Source organism: Seriola dumerili, unplaced genomic scaffold (genome assembly GCF_002260705.1).
Source record: "Seriola dumerili isolate Sdu_G_001 unplaced genomic scaffold, Sdu_1.0 BDQW01000149.1, whole genome shotgun sequence".
Taxonomy (NCBI): Eukaryota; Metazoa; Chordata; class Actinopteri; order Carangiformes; family Carangidae; genus Seriola; species Seriola dumerili.
Genome location: NW_019174404.1, coordinates 14267319 through 14285740, shown reverse-complemented (window position 1 = coordinate 14285740; position 18422 = coordinate 14267319). Strand labels below are relative to the sequence as shown.

General features: G+C 40.4%; 1 protein-coding gene across 3 annotated transcripts in view; it reads left to right on the top strand.

The window, feature by feature from the left end:
- Positions 1 to 5865: 5865 nt before the first annotated feature.
- The window catches only part of dnajc17 (DnaJ heat shock protein family (Hsp40) member C17), a 31978-nt gene continuing 19421 nt past the window's right edge, over positions 5866 to 18422 (top strand). For all 3 annotated transcript variants that reach the window (XM_022751166.1, XM_022751164.1, XM_022751165.1), the window contains exons 1-8: positions 5866 to 6052; positions 12015 to 12084; positions 13635 to 13693; positions 13776 to 13863; positions 14173 to 14249; positions 14929 to 15049; positions 15888 to 15937; positions 18034 to 18111. In XM_022751166.1, the coding sequence (XP_022606887.1) occupies positions 5972 to 6052; positions 12015 to 12084; positions 13635 to 13693; positions 13776 to 13863; positions 14173 to 14249; positions 14929 to 15049; positions 15888 to 15937; positions 18034 to 18111 (624 nt within the window). In that variant the 5' untranslated portion in view covers positions 5866 to 5971. The remainder of the gene's footprint in view (positions 6053 to 12014; positions 12085 to 13634; positions 13694 to 13775; positions 13864 to 14172; positions 14250 to 14928; positions 15050 to 15887; positions 15938 to 18033; positions 18112 to 18422) is intronic.

The window sequence follows — 18422 nt, the reverse complement described above, 5'->3', positions numbered from 1 at the left end:
GGTTTCAATTGTCAACATTTATTTTGAAGGCAGAACTGCCCTATTTCCGGTCTCAATGTACCTGTTGTTGTGTAGCTTGAAGCTGTTTGTGATGCTGAATTCAGCCAGTGGTTGGGCCCTCCTCCCACACTCCCCATCCCATCAGCTGGATCTGACCTCAGGCGGGGGAGCCGCTGCTGGAGGGAAAATAACTGGGTTCCCCCGATTCTCCAAGTTAGTGGAGGACTCTTGACTGTTCAAGTTTCCAGTCACAGTAACAGAGTACAATGCTATCATACTCTTGAGTTAATGTGGCTTCATCAGATAACTGCAGACATAGGCTAATGTCCAGCCCTCAGGGTGTGTATCCTGTAGTTCTGACTTCCTTGAAGAGCCTTCATGCTTCAACGTTTTATGCGTCATGTTAGACTTTTAGTTAGAAGCCAGTGTTTCCCAGTGGAATTACACACATTACTTTTGCCTTTACTTTTAAACCCAAATTGTGCTTTCAATGTTTCAGATCAGAATTCGGGGGGTTCAGATATAATCTGGAAACAGCTAGATATAAACGTAGTCTTTCCTCTATGATTTGTTTGCATAGCTTCAGGGTTTAGAAATGTAAAATCTTACACAAAGCTCATCTGATCCACAACTTTATTCATAAAAGATGGAGATAAAGACGCATAAGCCAACTTGTAGCCCATACAGTCCCAACAGAGCTTTGAAAAAATAATTCACTCATTTGTTAATGTCCCTTAATAAACCAAATGTTCCAGTAACTGAAATGGCTGAAAGAATACAAAGTTCATGAAACTCATATCTGCTTTGAGCCTGTTTGCATTTCTCCATAAGGACTGTGGAGATAAGCAAGTTGGGATGAAGGGACAGGAAATGTGTGGTTATTGTGGCTTTTACTAGTTTTTAGCATTTTTTGAATTTCTTTTATCAAAGTTTGACATATGCACAAATCTTCAACACACTTTTTAATTTAGTAAATGAATCAGACAGATCAATATCTCGTCAAGAATTCGTTAAGAATTTGTAGTACTGTGTTGTAGCTGTTATCATTCCCCATTTGGCTTGAAGCTAGTTAGCTTGCTGGAATTTCACTGCCAAAGAACAAAGGTAGCTAAGCAGTAATTGTATTGTTGCACTGCTTTAAGTCCCCTGTGCCTAAGTGTCATCACTATGATGACCGAACTGTTTTGCGCATTTAGAGGAAAATGGAGCTTCTCTCAGGAAGACCACTGAGAATCAGCAGCTCGGGTACTCAAGTAACAGCTACAAAGGATGTGCAGGCTAACAGACAATATGCAGCCTGTCACATTTAAAATCATCATTACACATGTAACTGTGTTGTTTAAACTGAGCAACGAAAGCTACTGAGCAAATATTATGAACTCATTATGAATAGGCCACAATCATCTAGCTGAGCTTGTTGAGCAGGATCACAAAACACATCAGCTGGAATCAATCTCTTAATCGTCAAAGTCAACATTGTTGTCCCATTTCCATTTATTGTTCTAAATACTGTACATGTAAACACAACATGGGATTTTTGGCCATGATTTTAGGCAGAAACTGACCCTTAACCCACTGGTCCTGCTGCAAAACCTTCTACCTCATTGGCGTCCATAGGGTGTGTCTTGTGCCAGTGTTTACAGGATTTAGTTCCACTGTGTTTGTCATAGTAATCCTGGAAGGATAGAAAGGTCATTACAAGTGACATTATGGGCTGAACAAAACACTCTTTAGGAGGCAGATCCTCAGGATGATCATTCTCAAAGAAGCTAATCTTTTTGAACAGGTGAAGGAGTTATCATAATTCCAAACTGTTAAGAAATAACGTGGCTTTTTCATATCCTCGAAATGTCAAGGAACTAGCTGTTCCTTGACATGTCAGGGCATGTTCCGGTTTTGCCATCACTAGACAGGCTGCAGCAATTATTTGATCAAAAACAAACGAAAACTTCCATGTAATACAAGATGTTGAAATGCTTGGGCCTGACTGGCTGTATACCACTGTTGTGTGGAGATAACAGCGGTGGAGAAAGATGTTCTGATCAGAATAACTGACTTTAATACAACATTTTTGATCCTTTCTTCAAATCCAAGCAATATTATTATAGTATTGAGCTGAAGTATTACTACTGCCTAAAATAGACCCTTCAACAGACTACACACCCCAGTTTGTGCACCATACTGGCCAGCAGCCTCAACCTGGTCTAGAGAGCCTTAATCAGCATTTAATGAGATGACATGCTCAAGGATGAAAATGTCTAAGGAGTAGCGCTGCATTTTCTGTTTACATTTTACAATTGTTACGAGGTGTCTGCAAGTTTAATGAAGGCAAACCAAAGACTTAAGCAGGCTAAACCATAGCTCAAATGTAAACAAAGATTGAGCCCTGCTGCCCAAAAATAAAAACAAAAGATGTAAACTGCTGTAATATTTCCTTCCCACTGGCACACTTGATGATATTGGCTTATCACACCTACATAAGTATGGGTGTTTGTGTGTTGCAGAAGTGCAATAATTACATGCAGAACGTAAATGCTGGAGAGACCCTTAGGTAATTTATTTTAGAGAATATGTGTCTGTTACATAATTTGTCCAACAGAGATCACTCTCTACTCATTACAACAATCTGATCCGCCAACGGTTAATGTCACAATGCTTTAATATGCAGATTTGAGGGAGCCTTAGTAAATGTGTTATCTAATGTGCATATGTTTTGGGAAAACATAATGAAGGCCAATGTCCTCAGGCTACTGTATATACAGTACATACTCCCTTTCCTTTTCTTTATAAACCCTTTTCCCAGCATTTTCTAGCTCATCCTGAGGGATCCTGACACGTTCCCAGACCAGCATAAAAAACAACAGTATTATGATGCTGTAAAAAGTTTACACTTCTTCATGTAGAGTTAGACATCTTTATTATTTCTTACAGTGCAAACAGAAAATTTCACTTTCTCCACCTCCTCCCTCTTCACCTCCTTGTCCTCCAGACTTGTGCTGTCTTCTGTTTGGGGTTTTCTTCTTGCAGAGCAGCCACGTCAGTGTGGTTCCTTTCGGCTTTTATTTTGTCCTCATAGTCCTGGCTGATCTGTCTTCCTGTGGTCTGGCGGGCCTCCTCCATCTGCCTCTCTGGAATTTTTTTCTGGTGTTGGATTTTCACTTCAAGGGCATTGTTGGGCTCTTTCTCACAATCCAGGAGTTTTTTTTTTTTTCTCCCTTTTGTTTTGCTTAATTTTTATCTTGTCTGCATCTAAATGCAACGCCCTATCATGTGCCAACTCCTTCCTTCCAACTCATTCAACAACTCTCAACAACTGTCTCACAAAGCATTTCCTTGTCTATGATTAACTTCTCTAGTTCCTCGGTGAGCTGAGCATGATCCTGGGAGCTCTGTCCTTCTGTGATCTGGCAGGCCTCCACCCGACTCCCAGGTTTTTCTTTAGGTGGGGTTGGATCTTCTCCTCACACTACAGGAATCCTTTCCCCTCCTTGTAGTTTTTCTGAGGGCTTACCCAGCCCTCCCAGAAAAGCAACAGCAACTCTTGTGCCCTCTCTAACAACTCTATTGCGTAATGGAGAATTTCATCACATGTGATCCTCTCCAGTTCTTCACTCTCATTCATCTCATACTTCCCTGACAGTTTTCTTTTGCCTGGTGAGGGTTGTTCCTTCTGCAGAATGTATTTCAAGTGAAAACCTATCCAGTCTGCCTGTAAATTCATCACCGTATCCTCTGTCCTCTCTAACAACTCTATAAAGCCACGGAGCTCTCCACCGTTCATGATGAACTTTGAATTCACCATTTTCAGTTCTTCCATGAGCTTCTCACCCTTAGGTTTTCCTTAGCTCACGTGGCGTTTTCATTCTCCAGAAGAATTTTTCAATCAATTTCTTTAAGCAACACTTCTTCTCCTCCTGCAGTTTGACCCTCACCATTCATAACACAAATTCCAAGAGCCAGAGCAACTATTTGTGTCCATGTTGTCTTATTGTGCTTGATTTTATCCTGAAAGATGCTATTAAATCCATCACGCACAGCACTTGTAGGACCAGTCAGTGAGACATGCTATGTCAACACCCTACTAACATGTCATGCTATGATTGAGAAATTCATGAACTGTTTTCCTGTGGGTGCCCTTATCTCTTTGGTAAGTCCCTGTGATTGCATAATCCTGGAAGGTATAATAAAGGCTGTCTATGGGCCACAATTATGAAATTGTGGAATTTACCATGAAATGTCCCATTGCATGGAAAAATTGTTCATGTGGAGAAAATGTAATTCACTGTTAAAAACATAATTTTTTGAAGATTTCATCAGGGTGCAAAGATAAGCCTGATTGATGGAGTGTACTTCCCCTCAGATATAAATCAGTCCAAATTAGACAACCTGTCTGTAGCTAAACAATATATATGACATTATTCTAAAGATACTTTACAACTTGATCATTTCCTCCTCTCTGCGGAATACAGAAGTGGCAACTTTGTACTGATCTTCTACACTTGCTGCAGGGAGAATGGGTTGATTCACTTTATACTTACAAATCTTAATTCCTTCAGAAACCCAAGAAAATCCTTGAACTCACCTGTCCTGGATTCTGTGGGGAAAAAAATCGTGGTTTGATTAATTCCAGTAGCAATTTGCAATTTGTAGCAAAAGAAGCTGGAATATGCTTGGTTATTTAACCAGATGATTAGGTAAATAACCAAGCATATAATGAGAACAGTAACTATTATGAATTGTTGACATTTTAAAGGGAAGGAGAGCCAGAGAGTCTAAAATAGAGGAACATTGTAGCTTAGATGTGTTGCACCCTCCACAACCTGCTCCATCATAGTAAAAACTGCTCCACAAAAGAAAATTGGTTTGCAGAGAAGCACAAGACAGAAACTTAAATTCATCTTTTGAATAACCAGTGTAAAGTTATTGTCCCATTAGCGACCTAGCAAACTTGACAAGCTAACACATTTTCTAACTGGCCATTAGCAAGAATATTAGCGAGTTTTATTTGACCTCTTCAATAACTTTTTATTGAGAAAAAAAATGGTGCTCAGTGGTGAACAAAATGTAAAATCCACCCCCACCCCTTCCTCTGTCTGCCTCACTCCAATCCCTCCTTAACTTACCCCTCAACCTTCCCTCTATCTCCTCAACCCCCACTATCTTCTCTTTTCTCCACATGTTCCTGCACGCCCCCTCTATCCACCCTCTTTCTCTCCCCTCACCCCCCCATCCATTCCTTAACCCTAACCCTTACCCCCTTCCCCCTCCCACCGCCACACTTTATTCTTGTTAAAAAAGATAACTGATTGACTGAAACTTAAATAAATCCAATGAAAAAAATCAATCATATTTCTGTATTTCTCAGCCAATATCAATATCAATATACAGTGTAACGACAACTATATGACATGGTCTATTGTAAAATAGAGGCACTGGTTCAGTATCTGTTATAAAAACATTTCTTTTTTTACATTTGGATTTAATAATAATAATAATAATAATAATAATAATAATAATAATCTTTATTTATAGAGCGCTTTTCATACAAAAGATGTAGGTCAAAGTGCTTTACAATAAAAAAAGGATGAATATAAAGTCAGTGAAAATAGACAATAGAAAGACTGGATGATAAAATATGTATATGAAAAATAAAAACAACAACAACAACAACAACAACTTGACGGGTTAGCTCCACTCAAAGATGTTAAAAATATTTAAAGGTTTAAAACTTATTAAACCAACTTTTAGATATAAATGCTATAGTAAAACACTGAAACTCTTTCTAAAAGAAACCTGAAGAGAACAAAAACTTCATTTCCCAGGTTGCAGTGCACATCTGAAACGTCATGTCGAAGACGTCAAACTCATGCTGCCTGCAACAACAACAAACAGTTGAAATAGCCAAACGTTAACATTGCGTTTACTTTTGTTATTATTCTGTGTTAGTACTGTAGCTGTTTTGTCGGCAGACATGTCCGGAAAGGCCAAGGATATCCTACAAATTGACCTGTATGGTTTACTCGGCATTGAAAGCACTGCTACAACGAAAGAGGTGTGTGAATAAGCTAGCTGTTAAGCTAGTTACACGAAAACCGTTACTGTTAAGTTAGCCGCTGCTGTTACTAAGCAGACTGGATGATGTTCTGACTAGCAGTTTATCGGTGTTAAGTGTTAAAAAAAAGATATGTTTGTACACGGAGAGTTTATAAGTGTATGAGGACATTTTTGTCCACAAGTAGGAGGCAATGGTAGCTTGCTACCACTGAGCTTGTAGCAGTGAGTGAGTGAGTGTGTGTGTATGTGTGTGTGTATGTGTGTGTGTGTGTGTGTGTGTGTGTGTGTGTGTGTGTAAATTAACGTAACACATTAATTTTTTTTCAGTTAAGGGAAACAACATGTAAGTTAAACGAGGACTGAGATTTCAGGTGTAGTGAGACTCCACGTAGCATAAGACACTAACCGGCTAATGGCTAAGTCACCACGGTGTGATACAATAAAGACGCCACTGAGCGGCGACGTTGCATCAATGAAGTCTTTGGCATGACTGAGCAACACAAGACTGACATGAAATACATTTGTCATAGGCATATAACTATATAATGAATATAAATTACAAATTGTATGGATGTGAAATTAATTTTAAGTCTGCCAACTCAACGTACATTCCTTATCTAAAACTAAACCCACAGAACTGATCACATGTAATCTTGGAGTAGTAATATGATTTAATCTGATCAGCTCTGGAAAATTGATAATTAAGGGCATAAATTGCTGTGATACTGGGGGCAGCCTATGTTAGATCTGTTATCTCACCCCTGTATTCTACAAAACAAACAGGATTTTGCCTGAATTACATGTGCTTGCAAGGATTTTAAATTAACTCTGGGAAGATTCGTTGTCTCTTCTCTACATTTAATTTCCCAGCCCAGAGTGGTTCACCATGATGTCCTGAATCCAGCATTTTCCCTAAGACCACTGCTCCTCACAGTTTCCAGCATGCAGAATCCACAGCCCCGTAGGGAAATTAAAATGACTGCCAAAACGAGGGAGGAAGTTAATTTCTTAATTGGATTTCAAAGTCCTGTCCTCCCCAGAGGAATATCCTGGAGGAAGTTGGTGGTTGTGGCTTGGGCAGAATTGAGACTCTAAAATGCAGAATGCTGGTTCTGTGAGGTCTGCTGATGGTCGAGGCAGATAGAGAATGTTTGTGTGTGTGTGTGTGATGAATTGAGGCTTGGAGTGGGGGGCTCAAAAATCAATCAAGTGTGAGAAGACAGATGTCATCAGATGGGCTACTTATCCCAATTGTTTGGCCCTCTGCTCCACCACCACTATCAGGCATGTTGTGTATCACAGAGACAGGGAAAGCTCATCCCTCAGTCTGTATATGTGCGCTTTGCAACTGATCGTAAAACATTGCCTTGATGTAGTGATAAGTTGATGAGTATTTGCGTTCTGCATCTCCTGCTTCTATTTAGCATCTCTTTCTATTATCGCTGCTGTTGACCTTCCTCTGAGCTTGGTTGTCGGATAAATGCTGCGGAAACTGGCATGTCAGAGCCTAAGATTTATTGACTATGGATGCCTGGGGTTTGTTTTAGTCTTGTAATGCTAAGGGAGGCTGTTGTTGAAGGCTAGCCACCATTTAAAGAGTTGTGTTCATGCATATTAGCAGGGCTTGAGGAATAATTGCATAAGTGTGTGTTTTACCTACCACAGATTGCTTGGTAAAACAGTGTCAACAGCCAAGACCACACAAAATTTATTGTGGTTTATTCGGCTACTTAAATTGGGGTGTACCTGATGTGTTGCAGTGTATGCAGTAACTACATGCCTGGATGATTAACTCCGAGGCAGATCATCCAAGGGAAGGTGTTCACATTACACTGTAAACTCATTGCTCTCAATTATGAGTTGCCTCCTTGAGTGTCTGCTTGGTTGGATTTTCATTGCATCCTATGGTTCACATCCACAGTGATGTAACCAGGGGTCATCAGGTTTGAATTCTTTTAACATCATTTATGTTAAATGCATTGATCTGTTTGTTATATATTACGTCAGACAAAGCTCTTCACATATGATATGAATAAAAACCTCAGTAACAGTTTGTTGTCATTTTCAGTTACTGCTAGCTTGGGATCATCCATTAGATCAACTGAATAATGTAAAATGATAACAAAAAATGATCACATCATTTTGATACCTATTGATTAAAAATTAATAATGCTAAATGAATGCCCAGTTGACTCTCTCACTGTTTGTTTTCATTACATTAAGTTTTTCTTCTTGCTTTTAGCTCTCCCATTCTCCATCTGTTAATGGCCTCTTTGCCCATGTCCTTGCTCTTCTCCCTCCTTCTCCTTGTTGTGCCTGTTATTATTTTCCTCCAGCTGATAATGTCCCGTAAATAGCAGAGTGTTGTAATTAAGGAGGATGGGCCCATGGCAGATCAGGCAGCTAATCAGACACGCAGGCTAAGGACCCTAACAGGGCTGTACTGCGGCTGCAGCAGGACCAGTTTGTCAACTATAATTGGCACCAAAGAGTAGTGTAATGAGGACAAGATGTAGGCATGCAGTTAAGACCGTGGCAGGCAGGGATCAGGGCATCCCAGAGAGTCTGTTTTTCACCAGGCACTAACCATTAGGCTACTGTTGGCCTGCTGCTGCACAATTGGAGTCTTTCCTTGTTTTTTTTTTTTTTTGGTTCCTCACTCTTCAAACTCAAGCATGGGAAATAGTTGATATTTCTCCCATTCATTTTGTCTTTTTTATGAGACAGGGAAAATGGGCATGTGACTGTAGAATAATTTGAATTGCAAGAGAGAAAACGAAGCAGAATATTTGCTCTTCTGTTAGCACAAGCAGTTTGTTTTAGCCAAGGAGTTCTTATGGTTTTCTCTTCAAATGTTCTTACTTATAACTGATTCAAGAGCCAATCCTGAAAGATCATGCTGAATGCACAAAGATGATTGCTACAGTAATTGACTGGATTAGAAGAAAGAAAGATGCCACTCGAGCTGAGAGCTCTTATCCACACACATGTGCTAACCTCGCTTTGGCTTCTAGTTTGTAGGACCAAAGGGCTTCATGGTCTTCCAGCATCAATTAAGGCTTGCGTGATACAGCATTGATGGGAGTAATCATGTATTATTTAACAAAACAGCACTGGAAGCGCAGTTTAGACAAGATATGGTAGAAGATGCTAGAAGGAGTGAAAAGGAAAGGAGCAGTACATAGAGAGAAAAGCTTGAGAGAAAGGGAGGTAAGATAATAAAGTGAAATGTAGAGAAGCATATGTGTTAACTTAACCTTTAACTGAGCTCAGTGAGGCAAAGATGAAGATGTGCAACATGGCTACTCTCCACCAGAACAGCATTAATAATGACAGGTTGTGCTTGTCAAACAGCTCAGCTGGCCAGACTTTTGTCCTGACAACATTAAACATCTCCAATGTTTACAGCAGATGGAGACATGTTTATCTTGTCAGCTGGCTGCAGGTGATGAAGAACATGAGAAGTAGAGTGTGAGCTCAGGACACGGCGTCACCTCTTAAAGGACCATAGCAGTTGTTAATTTTAAATCACACATGCTTAACTTTGCATCTGTGAACTGTGTTACTGTTTTTACAAATCTTAATTAATTTTTCTACCATTCCAGGCATCCATGGGTTTAAATTGTGTATAAAAATGTCACCTTCTTTTGAATCTTGCTTGTGTAAGCATGAAGGTGCATTTGTTTTTGTCAAAATTGCATTATTGTTGTGAGGTAATGCACTTCAAATTTAAAAAAAACATCAGTCTGCACATAAAATGCATTACCATGCAAAGATGGACTACACCACTCAAGCAAGTTGGATGGATTTTATTCTAATTGATTTTCATATGATATGGTAATAAAAGGAAACCAATCGATAGTTGGAGAGGTTGGAAAAAAACTAAAACATGCATTTGGAAATGGTCAGTAAAAATGTTCACAAAATTGTAGTTTAAGAACTATAACTTGGTGGTGTAGTGGTGGTGTAGTCCTTAAAAGCAGCTTCTTTTCCGCTATGTGTTGTCAAAGCACTGATTGGAAAGTATAAAGCAGGGAGTTCTCCAGATGTTACCACTGCCTGCTTGTTACTTAGGACACTTTGCTTCCACAGTGGCTCCGCTTGCTTCTTTGCTTTTCTGTGGTACCAGTGAGGAACACCATTTTGCTCAACTGTATACCTGTATACGGATGAATGACAGTAAACTTGACCTTTAAACTTCCATTTTCATTCCCTTGTACCTTACCAAAAGTCTTTATAGAGAACTGGACAAAGCAATGATAGTGAGCACAGAGAAAAGAAAGGGGAGAGACAGACAGGGGGAGGCTAAAAAGGGGAAATGGGCTTAGGCCATCAAGCATATGTGTTTGGCGCCAGTCCATAGCCCTGCGTGTCAGTCTTGATCCGTAGGAAGGCTCTGTGCCAAGCAGCAAGACTAAATATCCCTTAATGATGTCTAGTCTCTCAAAGCCCTCTCGGTGAACCAAGTTCTCATTTACTATTGGAACTATAATGAGAAAAAAAAACTGGTGTTGACCAAGAGATAAAGGAAAGGACTTGTGACATTTAGGAGCTGTCTGAACCATGATAATCTCCAGAGGGTTCACTGGAGGCTTGTGGCTTTCATATAACCATGTGAAGGCTTAGTTCTTGTAGCTTGGACAATGGGCATCCAGCCTAATGTGTCTACCTTGACTGTCATGGAGACTCATTTGAGTTGCTGTGTAAAAAGACTTGGACACTGACGGATTACACCATTCTGCTCAGTTCCCTCAGAGTTGACTTTTGTTTCCCCCTGAGTAAAGTCAACTCTGTATGTTTTGGTGTGCAGTCTAGAGAGTAAATTGTGCAAAACAACACACAGGGACAAGGCATTCAATGCAAATGTTTCCCAGGCTTGAAGAAAGGAGCTCCCAAATTCTATGGCCCCTAGCGTACTGGCACGAGATTGGTTTGCGCTAAGGGGGGTGTATAGGAAAACATGCAGAACTTTGGCATGGCTGATTAAGACTGGCGAGAAAGTGTATGTCAGTGTGTGTGTTTGTGTCTGAGCTTGGACGTATGGGGGATGTATGTGCCAAGTCCTTTGCATGCAATGCATAAATATGAGCGTGTGTTTTCAGAGGTTGTGTGCTGAGAGCCTCATCACCGCACTCTACAGCCCCCTCTGGTCTCCACGGAAAGTTTTCCTGCTTCCCCTCTTTCTCCAGAGGAGCAGAGATCTAATGAAAACCACCTTGTCATTAACTGGTCCCTAGAAGGACCAATGAATGGTTAACATTCCAAGCAGTGACCCAGCGTTAACAAAAAAATCAGCTAAAACTAAAACCTCAAATGACATTACAACACTCCAAAGTATTGTTTAGTTTTTCCACTTTTGTTCTCTGAACTTCCCAAAAGTGTTGGCTACCAGCCTAAGATATTAATTGCGTCCTCCTCAGATTTGTTGTAGACAATGGCACTCTGTTTGTGTATGTTATTGTAACAATTTTTTTGTAAAGTTTGAATAAAGATGTACTGATACTAGGCTGTAACACATTTATCTTGCAAACTGGCAATTTGCCTGTAAACAATTTGGCATTCTTGTGTGGGTAATTCACTGTACATTATGTACCGTGGTGCTTAGATTCCATTAACAACATGTCAAAAGGACAAGAAGCAGAGGATCCGCTCAGGTGTTGATTTGATCCAAACAATACAATCCCAGATTTTTATTTAAATGCAGACCACATTTCACCCCCAGTGCTTCCATGTCAGACTGTTACTATTTGTGCTGTTATTTCAATGGGACCATCATTTTTTATTCAGACTTTAGTTTTCTGGGCCAAGGAAGGCAGGATAAAGATAATTGGTACTGAGAGTAAGAATTTAAATTTCACATGGCCAAAATCTTTGCTTAAGTGAATGATTCGTTCTCTTTGTGTCCTAATCAACATTTTCCACTCTACATAACTTCAGGGGTTCTTCTGTTTCTCTCCTAGATCAAGAAAGCTTATCGACAGAAAGCCTTGACATGCCATCCAGACAAGAACCCAGACAACCCAAAAGCAGGTGAGTGAGCCAGTTAATGTGTTTTATCTGTGTTTGCCTCTCTTCATCATCTCTCTTCACCATCCAAGCTCCAGAGTAGCGCTCTCAGCAATTTAGACCCTGCCAGACAGCGAAGCCACAGCCCTCTGTAGGAAGTCAAACCAGCGCCTCTCTCTCCCACCGGCTCTCTAGCCAGACAGGACCAGCCAAACACCACCAGCACCACCATCACCCCACTCCATCCCTCTACTTGGCTTTATGAGTCCTCCCACAGCCTGTCGCCAACTAGCATGTCAAAAATTAGACCAGGAAATCTCGATGTAGCTTTTTGTCGGGAGGGGGGGAAAAAAAGGCACCTTGGACAAAGGCTGGTCATGAGGCATGTTTTCAAGTGAGGTTTATGTGGTTGCTGGATGGTTCAGACAATTCCTGATTATGTCAGGAAAAAAAAACTGGGAAATTGGTGGGGTTGAGTGGGATAATACAAAAGCAGGGGGTCGGTTTCCCAGAAATGGAAAAGAAGTGGTTTGGAGGGCCTCAACACTTGAACCCGCATATGTACAGACCCGGTCTCTATCGCACGAGAGCGGAGAAAGTCTTGGGACTTGCTGTGCCTCAAGGGAAGGTTGTGTGCGTGTAAGAGGTGACTTGGGGGTCATGATTCCTCACTGACTGAAGACAACCCCCTTATCCCTCATTTTCCTCAACCTCCCATGTTGTGACACTTCTGCCTAGTGGGCATGGCAGGTTTCCCCCAGTTGGATTTCATTCCAGCCCATTATATGCATGTAGGTAACCTGACCGCCTCTGTTGGTAGCATGATCTCCAGAGCCTCCTGTTAGTGTGCGCCGCCAGTCCCCACAGGGAGTAACAGTATCGGTTCGTTAGGCCTCTCATAAGTGAATGATTAAGCTTGGCTTGTATAGTGCAGTGGTGTGGCGGTTGTATGATGGGGAGTGGGATTGTGGTCTCCCTGTGTATGTTTGTGCATGTGTGTGAGTTGGATGACAAGTGGGGAGCTAGAGTCTTGCGTGGTAGTGGTGACTGCGGCAGTGGCCCCATGAGGGGCTGTAATGGAAGATAGATGGAGAGGGCAAGAGTTTGTGTGGTGATGCATGGCTGTGTCATTGGTGGAAACAGGTTTCGTGAGACTTCTCGCGCCTTTTTGAAGCTTAAAATTTCTCTCAGACCTGTGTCCCATGAAGATATCATGCTGAATACATAATACTTTTCGGCATAAACCCATTCTTCACTCTTGTCATTGTCTTGTCGTGTCACATTTAGAAATTTACCAGTGTTATGTCATTGCAATTTGTATTGCAGCTCTAAATGATGTGGTATGCGGCATTGGTTTATACTATGTATTTTTTCCCTATACTAATAAACATTAAATAAACAATAATTAATAATAATAATAATAATAATAATTTATTTGTGGATTCATAATCATATTTTCATTTTTATAGTTCATATTACACACGTATACAGAAACCTAGAATGTAAATGTTTATATGTTGATTCAGTAACAGGGTTTTCAGTCTTATCACTTCTCTCATCTCACTTTGTTCTAGCTGAGCTCTTCCACCAGTTGTCCCAGGCCCTCGAGGTGCTAACTGATGCTGCTGCCAAGGTAAAACAACAGACCTCTCTCTCAAGCTGTCATACAAATGCACATAGACACAATTCATCTTGGTGTCCAATGCTGTGTTCAGGCTGCCTATGACAAGATCTGCGCTGCCAAGAAGCAAGCAGAAGAAAGAAACAGGAAACTAGATGATAAGAGAAAGAAAATTAAGCTTGGTGAGTTCAAATCTTGGAGCATCTTTTTTTTTATTTTTTTTTTTATTGTAAGTGGGTTTTGTTTTGGTATTGGAAAGGGTTATATTTGAATCAGATTTTGTTTGTCAGACATATACCAGGATTAACCCAACAAGGGCTGAGGTTTTTAAAGTGACGGGGACAGCCACATGGATTGTCCGGTATATAATAAAATACGAGCAGCTGTTAGAAAATAATCAAGTTGCTTAGCATGGATTTGTCTGTTTCCTTGTGGAAGAGATTGAGCATGAAGAAAATACAGAGCTGTGTGTATGTATTTTGCTATAACAGATTTGGAGGCCAGAGAGCGACAAGCAGAAGCTCAGAGCCAGGACGAGGTTCAAATCACTAGAACACTTGAAGAAGAGGTAAGAGAATAAATAGATACCATATGAGATATGATAGTCCACCACACATACCCCAGAGAGAAAATTAAAAATTAAAAATTTCGCTATACTACAGGCCTCAGACATGCACTGGAAGCAAGGTATTCCAGTGCATCCAGGAAATTCTGAAGCACGCCCAGGTGCTTTTATTCTGGTCTTCGTCAGATACTTCCCTCTGATTGAGTTGAAATCTTTCAAAGACTTGGGTCAGGAACAAAGGCTCTATCTGAGACAGGCTTTTTTTCACTGCCATATCATAATTATCAGTAAACCCATTAGATAATATTGCATGACTTGATGCACTTTGTTCAGAAAGCCAATGATAAATAAAAATGGTGCGCATGCTTCCAAGGTGAGTCATGGCATATGCTCAATGTGCTTAATGCATGTAAATACGTGGCTTAGGCGGATGAGGTAACCAGTAGGTGGCACTGTTCCATTTTCTGTCTCATCTCAAGGTGTTATGGTCTTAACTGATGAAATAAGGTGTTCTGCACATTCTCTTGGAATAGCAGATAGGTTGTCATAGAATATGGGAGCCATACAGGTGATGAATTACATCATTGCGTGATGAGGAGTCAAGATGCATATGTTGCTTTCACTTAAAAATTGTCTTGAAAATCTGTGTACATCACTGTTTTTATGTGTCTATCTCCACCAGATTGCCCGTTTAAGAGAGGAGGGATCCAGGCAGCTTGAGGAGGAACAGAGGCTCATCAGAGAGCAGATCCAGAGGGAAAGAGAAGCACAGCAGGAGCAAACAGGAGACTACACTCAGAGAAGTATGTCCACTTCTAAGATTTAGCCTTGTCCATTCTGCTCCAGTCCAGGTTAACCAAACCAGTTCCTTGCAGGCCTGTTCTGCCTGGATAAATCCAGTTAGGTCCAGTGAAGTCATTTTACTACCCTGAAACCTCAGTTGAGTGAACCCCCATGTTTCCCAAACATCATAGTGTCAGTCCGACCACAGCAGTCACCAGGCACCCTGTGGTTCACCAAATATTACTCACATAAAAAACAATAACAATAACTCAATGTATATTTGAATTGATGTTTTGTGTTAAAACACTTTGAAGAAGTCTATTTTAGTTTCTTGGCAGCAAGACAACTTGGCAAGGTAACATAGAAATGCCAAGTACCACGCACATGCACACACACTGTCCATCAAACTTTTAACCTCTTGATAATATTTTTGCATTAAAGCCTTGGTGTCTCCATTCTGGAGACATAAAAAAAAATTAAGTCTTGTAAAATATGGCTGTGGAAGTGTGGGTATATAAGGGAAGTACTGAGTCTTGGCCCTTGACTAGATCCCTTTTTGTGGCTGGGCAATTACTCATGCATAGTCAGCACGTCTCTTCCACTTGCACGCAGTCAGGCCTCCTCATCCCTCCCCTGGATGAGCGCTCTGTCTGTTCCATCTCGAGAGGCACTCTGTGGATCATCAGACTGTAGCAAGAACCATACATTTACCACATGACAGCCAGTTTTAAATTGCTGTCCATCTGCATGAGTCCCTTGAAAGCCATCTTGAGCGCCATATTTCTTTCTTCAGCAAAACAATTGTTTCTTTGTCTTTTCACCTTACCGTCCCATCTCACAGCTCTTGTTTTTTTTCAGACCCAGGAGTGGAGAGATGTTCCAAGAGCAAAGTGACCCCCAAATTGAAGGTAAGACTTTCAGCTATTGGGTTGTCAGTGGATGAGGTGGGGGTGAGGGTTGCAGTTCTTGGAATATTATGCAGGAAGATCAGAGGGGGTGGGGGGGTCACAGAATATTCAGCAGGAACTGCTCTATCTGAGTGAAAGTGCAGGCAGACACTCAGCTGGGATTCTGATAGAACCTTAGACATTTGTAATTCATTATTTGGAGACCACATACGTTGTCCTACCAGTGTATTCTAATGGCCTTTCCTCCAGAGTAGGCTCGATGTCGTCAGGAGATCTGTGACTATGCCAAGAGAGAGCTTATTATATTAACTCCTGGAAGCGACCAAGCCTGCGCATATTAACGGACACTGGGGATGTTAGCTAATGTGTTTAGACATTAAATCTGGTTTTAAAATTTGATAGTCATCTAGCGCAGCAGTGTATTCCCTGACGTTTGTGTGTTCAGTTAGAAAAACAAACAGCAGCCTTAAGACTGACAGTATCACAGGTCATGTTCATGGACATGGGAACGTTACAGCATAGGTCTGTCTCAGAGGCTGTTGAGTCCTGACCACAGTTCATTTTTAAGATTATATTAAGTGTCAGGTTTTTCTTGTTGTTGTGAAACAAAATTTCTACATCAATAACTGCATTAGAATTTATTTAAGAAATAATGTGTTAATGCTTTTTATATGTCTAGCCTGAACTATAGAACAATGTTTTTTCTTTTGTTTTCCCTGTGGAGTATCCTGACACTGATTCAAATCCTGGCTTGTGTTCTAAATTGATCCTGGTTTTCAAAGTTTGACTTGATTTTAGATTTTTTTTTTTATTATGGCAATGTTAGAGACTTGATCTTTAGCAAAATTATTAACTTAACTTCAAATCATTGCTATTTATATGAAATCAATTATTTCTTGAAGCAAGTTTCAGTCACTTTTCATATGAAGGCTCTTTGAAAATGTATTTTCATTAGGTAGGTGGATATCAAATGCAGAAGGAGCTATTTGGGATGTTTCCACAAATGTCTTTTCTATATGTATATTTATTTAAACTAGTAAGAGCAATGTGTCAGTGTTGTGGGCTAAAACCGTAGCGATCACATCATACAAATACTTGAGCATCTTATTCAAAGATTAATGGGTTAGAAGGTTATCAGTAGGTAGTGGGGGTTTGCTCTTGGAAGAAGAATGCACATTTGTTGGTAAAAGAGGCTATGTAGACATGGAAATTCCCAGAAATGCTGTTACTCTGACAGTGAGCAGAATGCTGGAGCTGATTCAACACTTTGTGCTCGCCATTTATCATGCTACTTTAAGCAGTTAGTGTGATGTTGGCGTAGACTCTGCAGTGCTTTGTACATGAATATGAGAAGTTGCACAATATATCTTTTTAGGTCTACGGGAACTCACGTCAGCATTTAGTGACAGGACTCTAACCAAGAAAAAAAAAAAAAATAAATAAAAAAAAAAGATAAATTATATCCATGCCTTTTGTGGAAGTTGCTCTTAAGCATAGAAAATTGCACAGTAATTTCTAAAACAGCCTTTACACATTGAAAAACGGCAGGTATCAAGACTCAAGGCCCAGAAACATTGTTACACAAGCAAATAGGTTAACTGCAGTTCAAGCTAAGACACAACACACAAGGACTGCCACTTTTTTTTTGCCCACAACCAAGCACCTTTGGCATCGACCTGCTTTGGATTACATAGTTATTACTGCATCTGGTGTTGGTCTTTATTCCGTGGAACTGCAGTTAAGCAGGTGAGTCACCATGTATTCTCTGGTACAGGGGTCAGTGTGTTAAATTTCACCCTTTCTAGCTGACCAGCACCCTTGGTATGAATGGAAATTGACTGCAGGTCTCACAGGTGGCGCCAGGGTGATGTTCCAAGAGTTTAACAATATCTTTCTCCCGTAACTCCAGTCTGTCCTGATGGTTATTATAATCAGTGTGTTATTAGGACCAAGCCTACCTGGAATGCTTTGTCTCCTTGTCAGCTGAGCTTAATCAATTGTGCTCTAATGATGAGACATTATCATGCACGTCTTTAGTTCTTGAAAGTCTCCATGACTAATACCAACCTCTCCTTCTGTCTTCTTTCTCTTTCCAGTTGAAGTGGAAGTGTAAAAAAGATGACGAGACAAATGGAGGCTACTCTCAAGACATTCTTTTGAGACTTCTACAAAAGGTGGAAATCAAATACATATTGCCAGAATGCTACAAGACTTGCTGCTTTATACAGCAAAACACTTACTTGCTTTCAGGACTCTTATTTTTTCCACACAACAAATACAGTAAGGTATCATTTTGGCTTGGGTTATATTATGATATAATCCTTGAGGACTACCGAGGTAGCAATCCCTTCAATATATCTGGCAGTGTTAGGACTTTGCAGGAAATGTGGTGAATTAATGAGCAGCACTGCTTTACAGGATTTTTGGATTTACGTGAATTTTGCGTGGATGTGAAGTACTTTAATATGTGAGGCAATTTATTGAC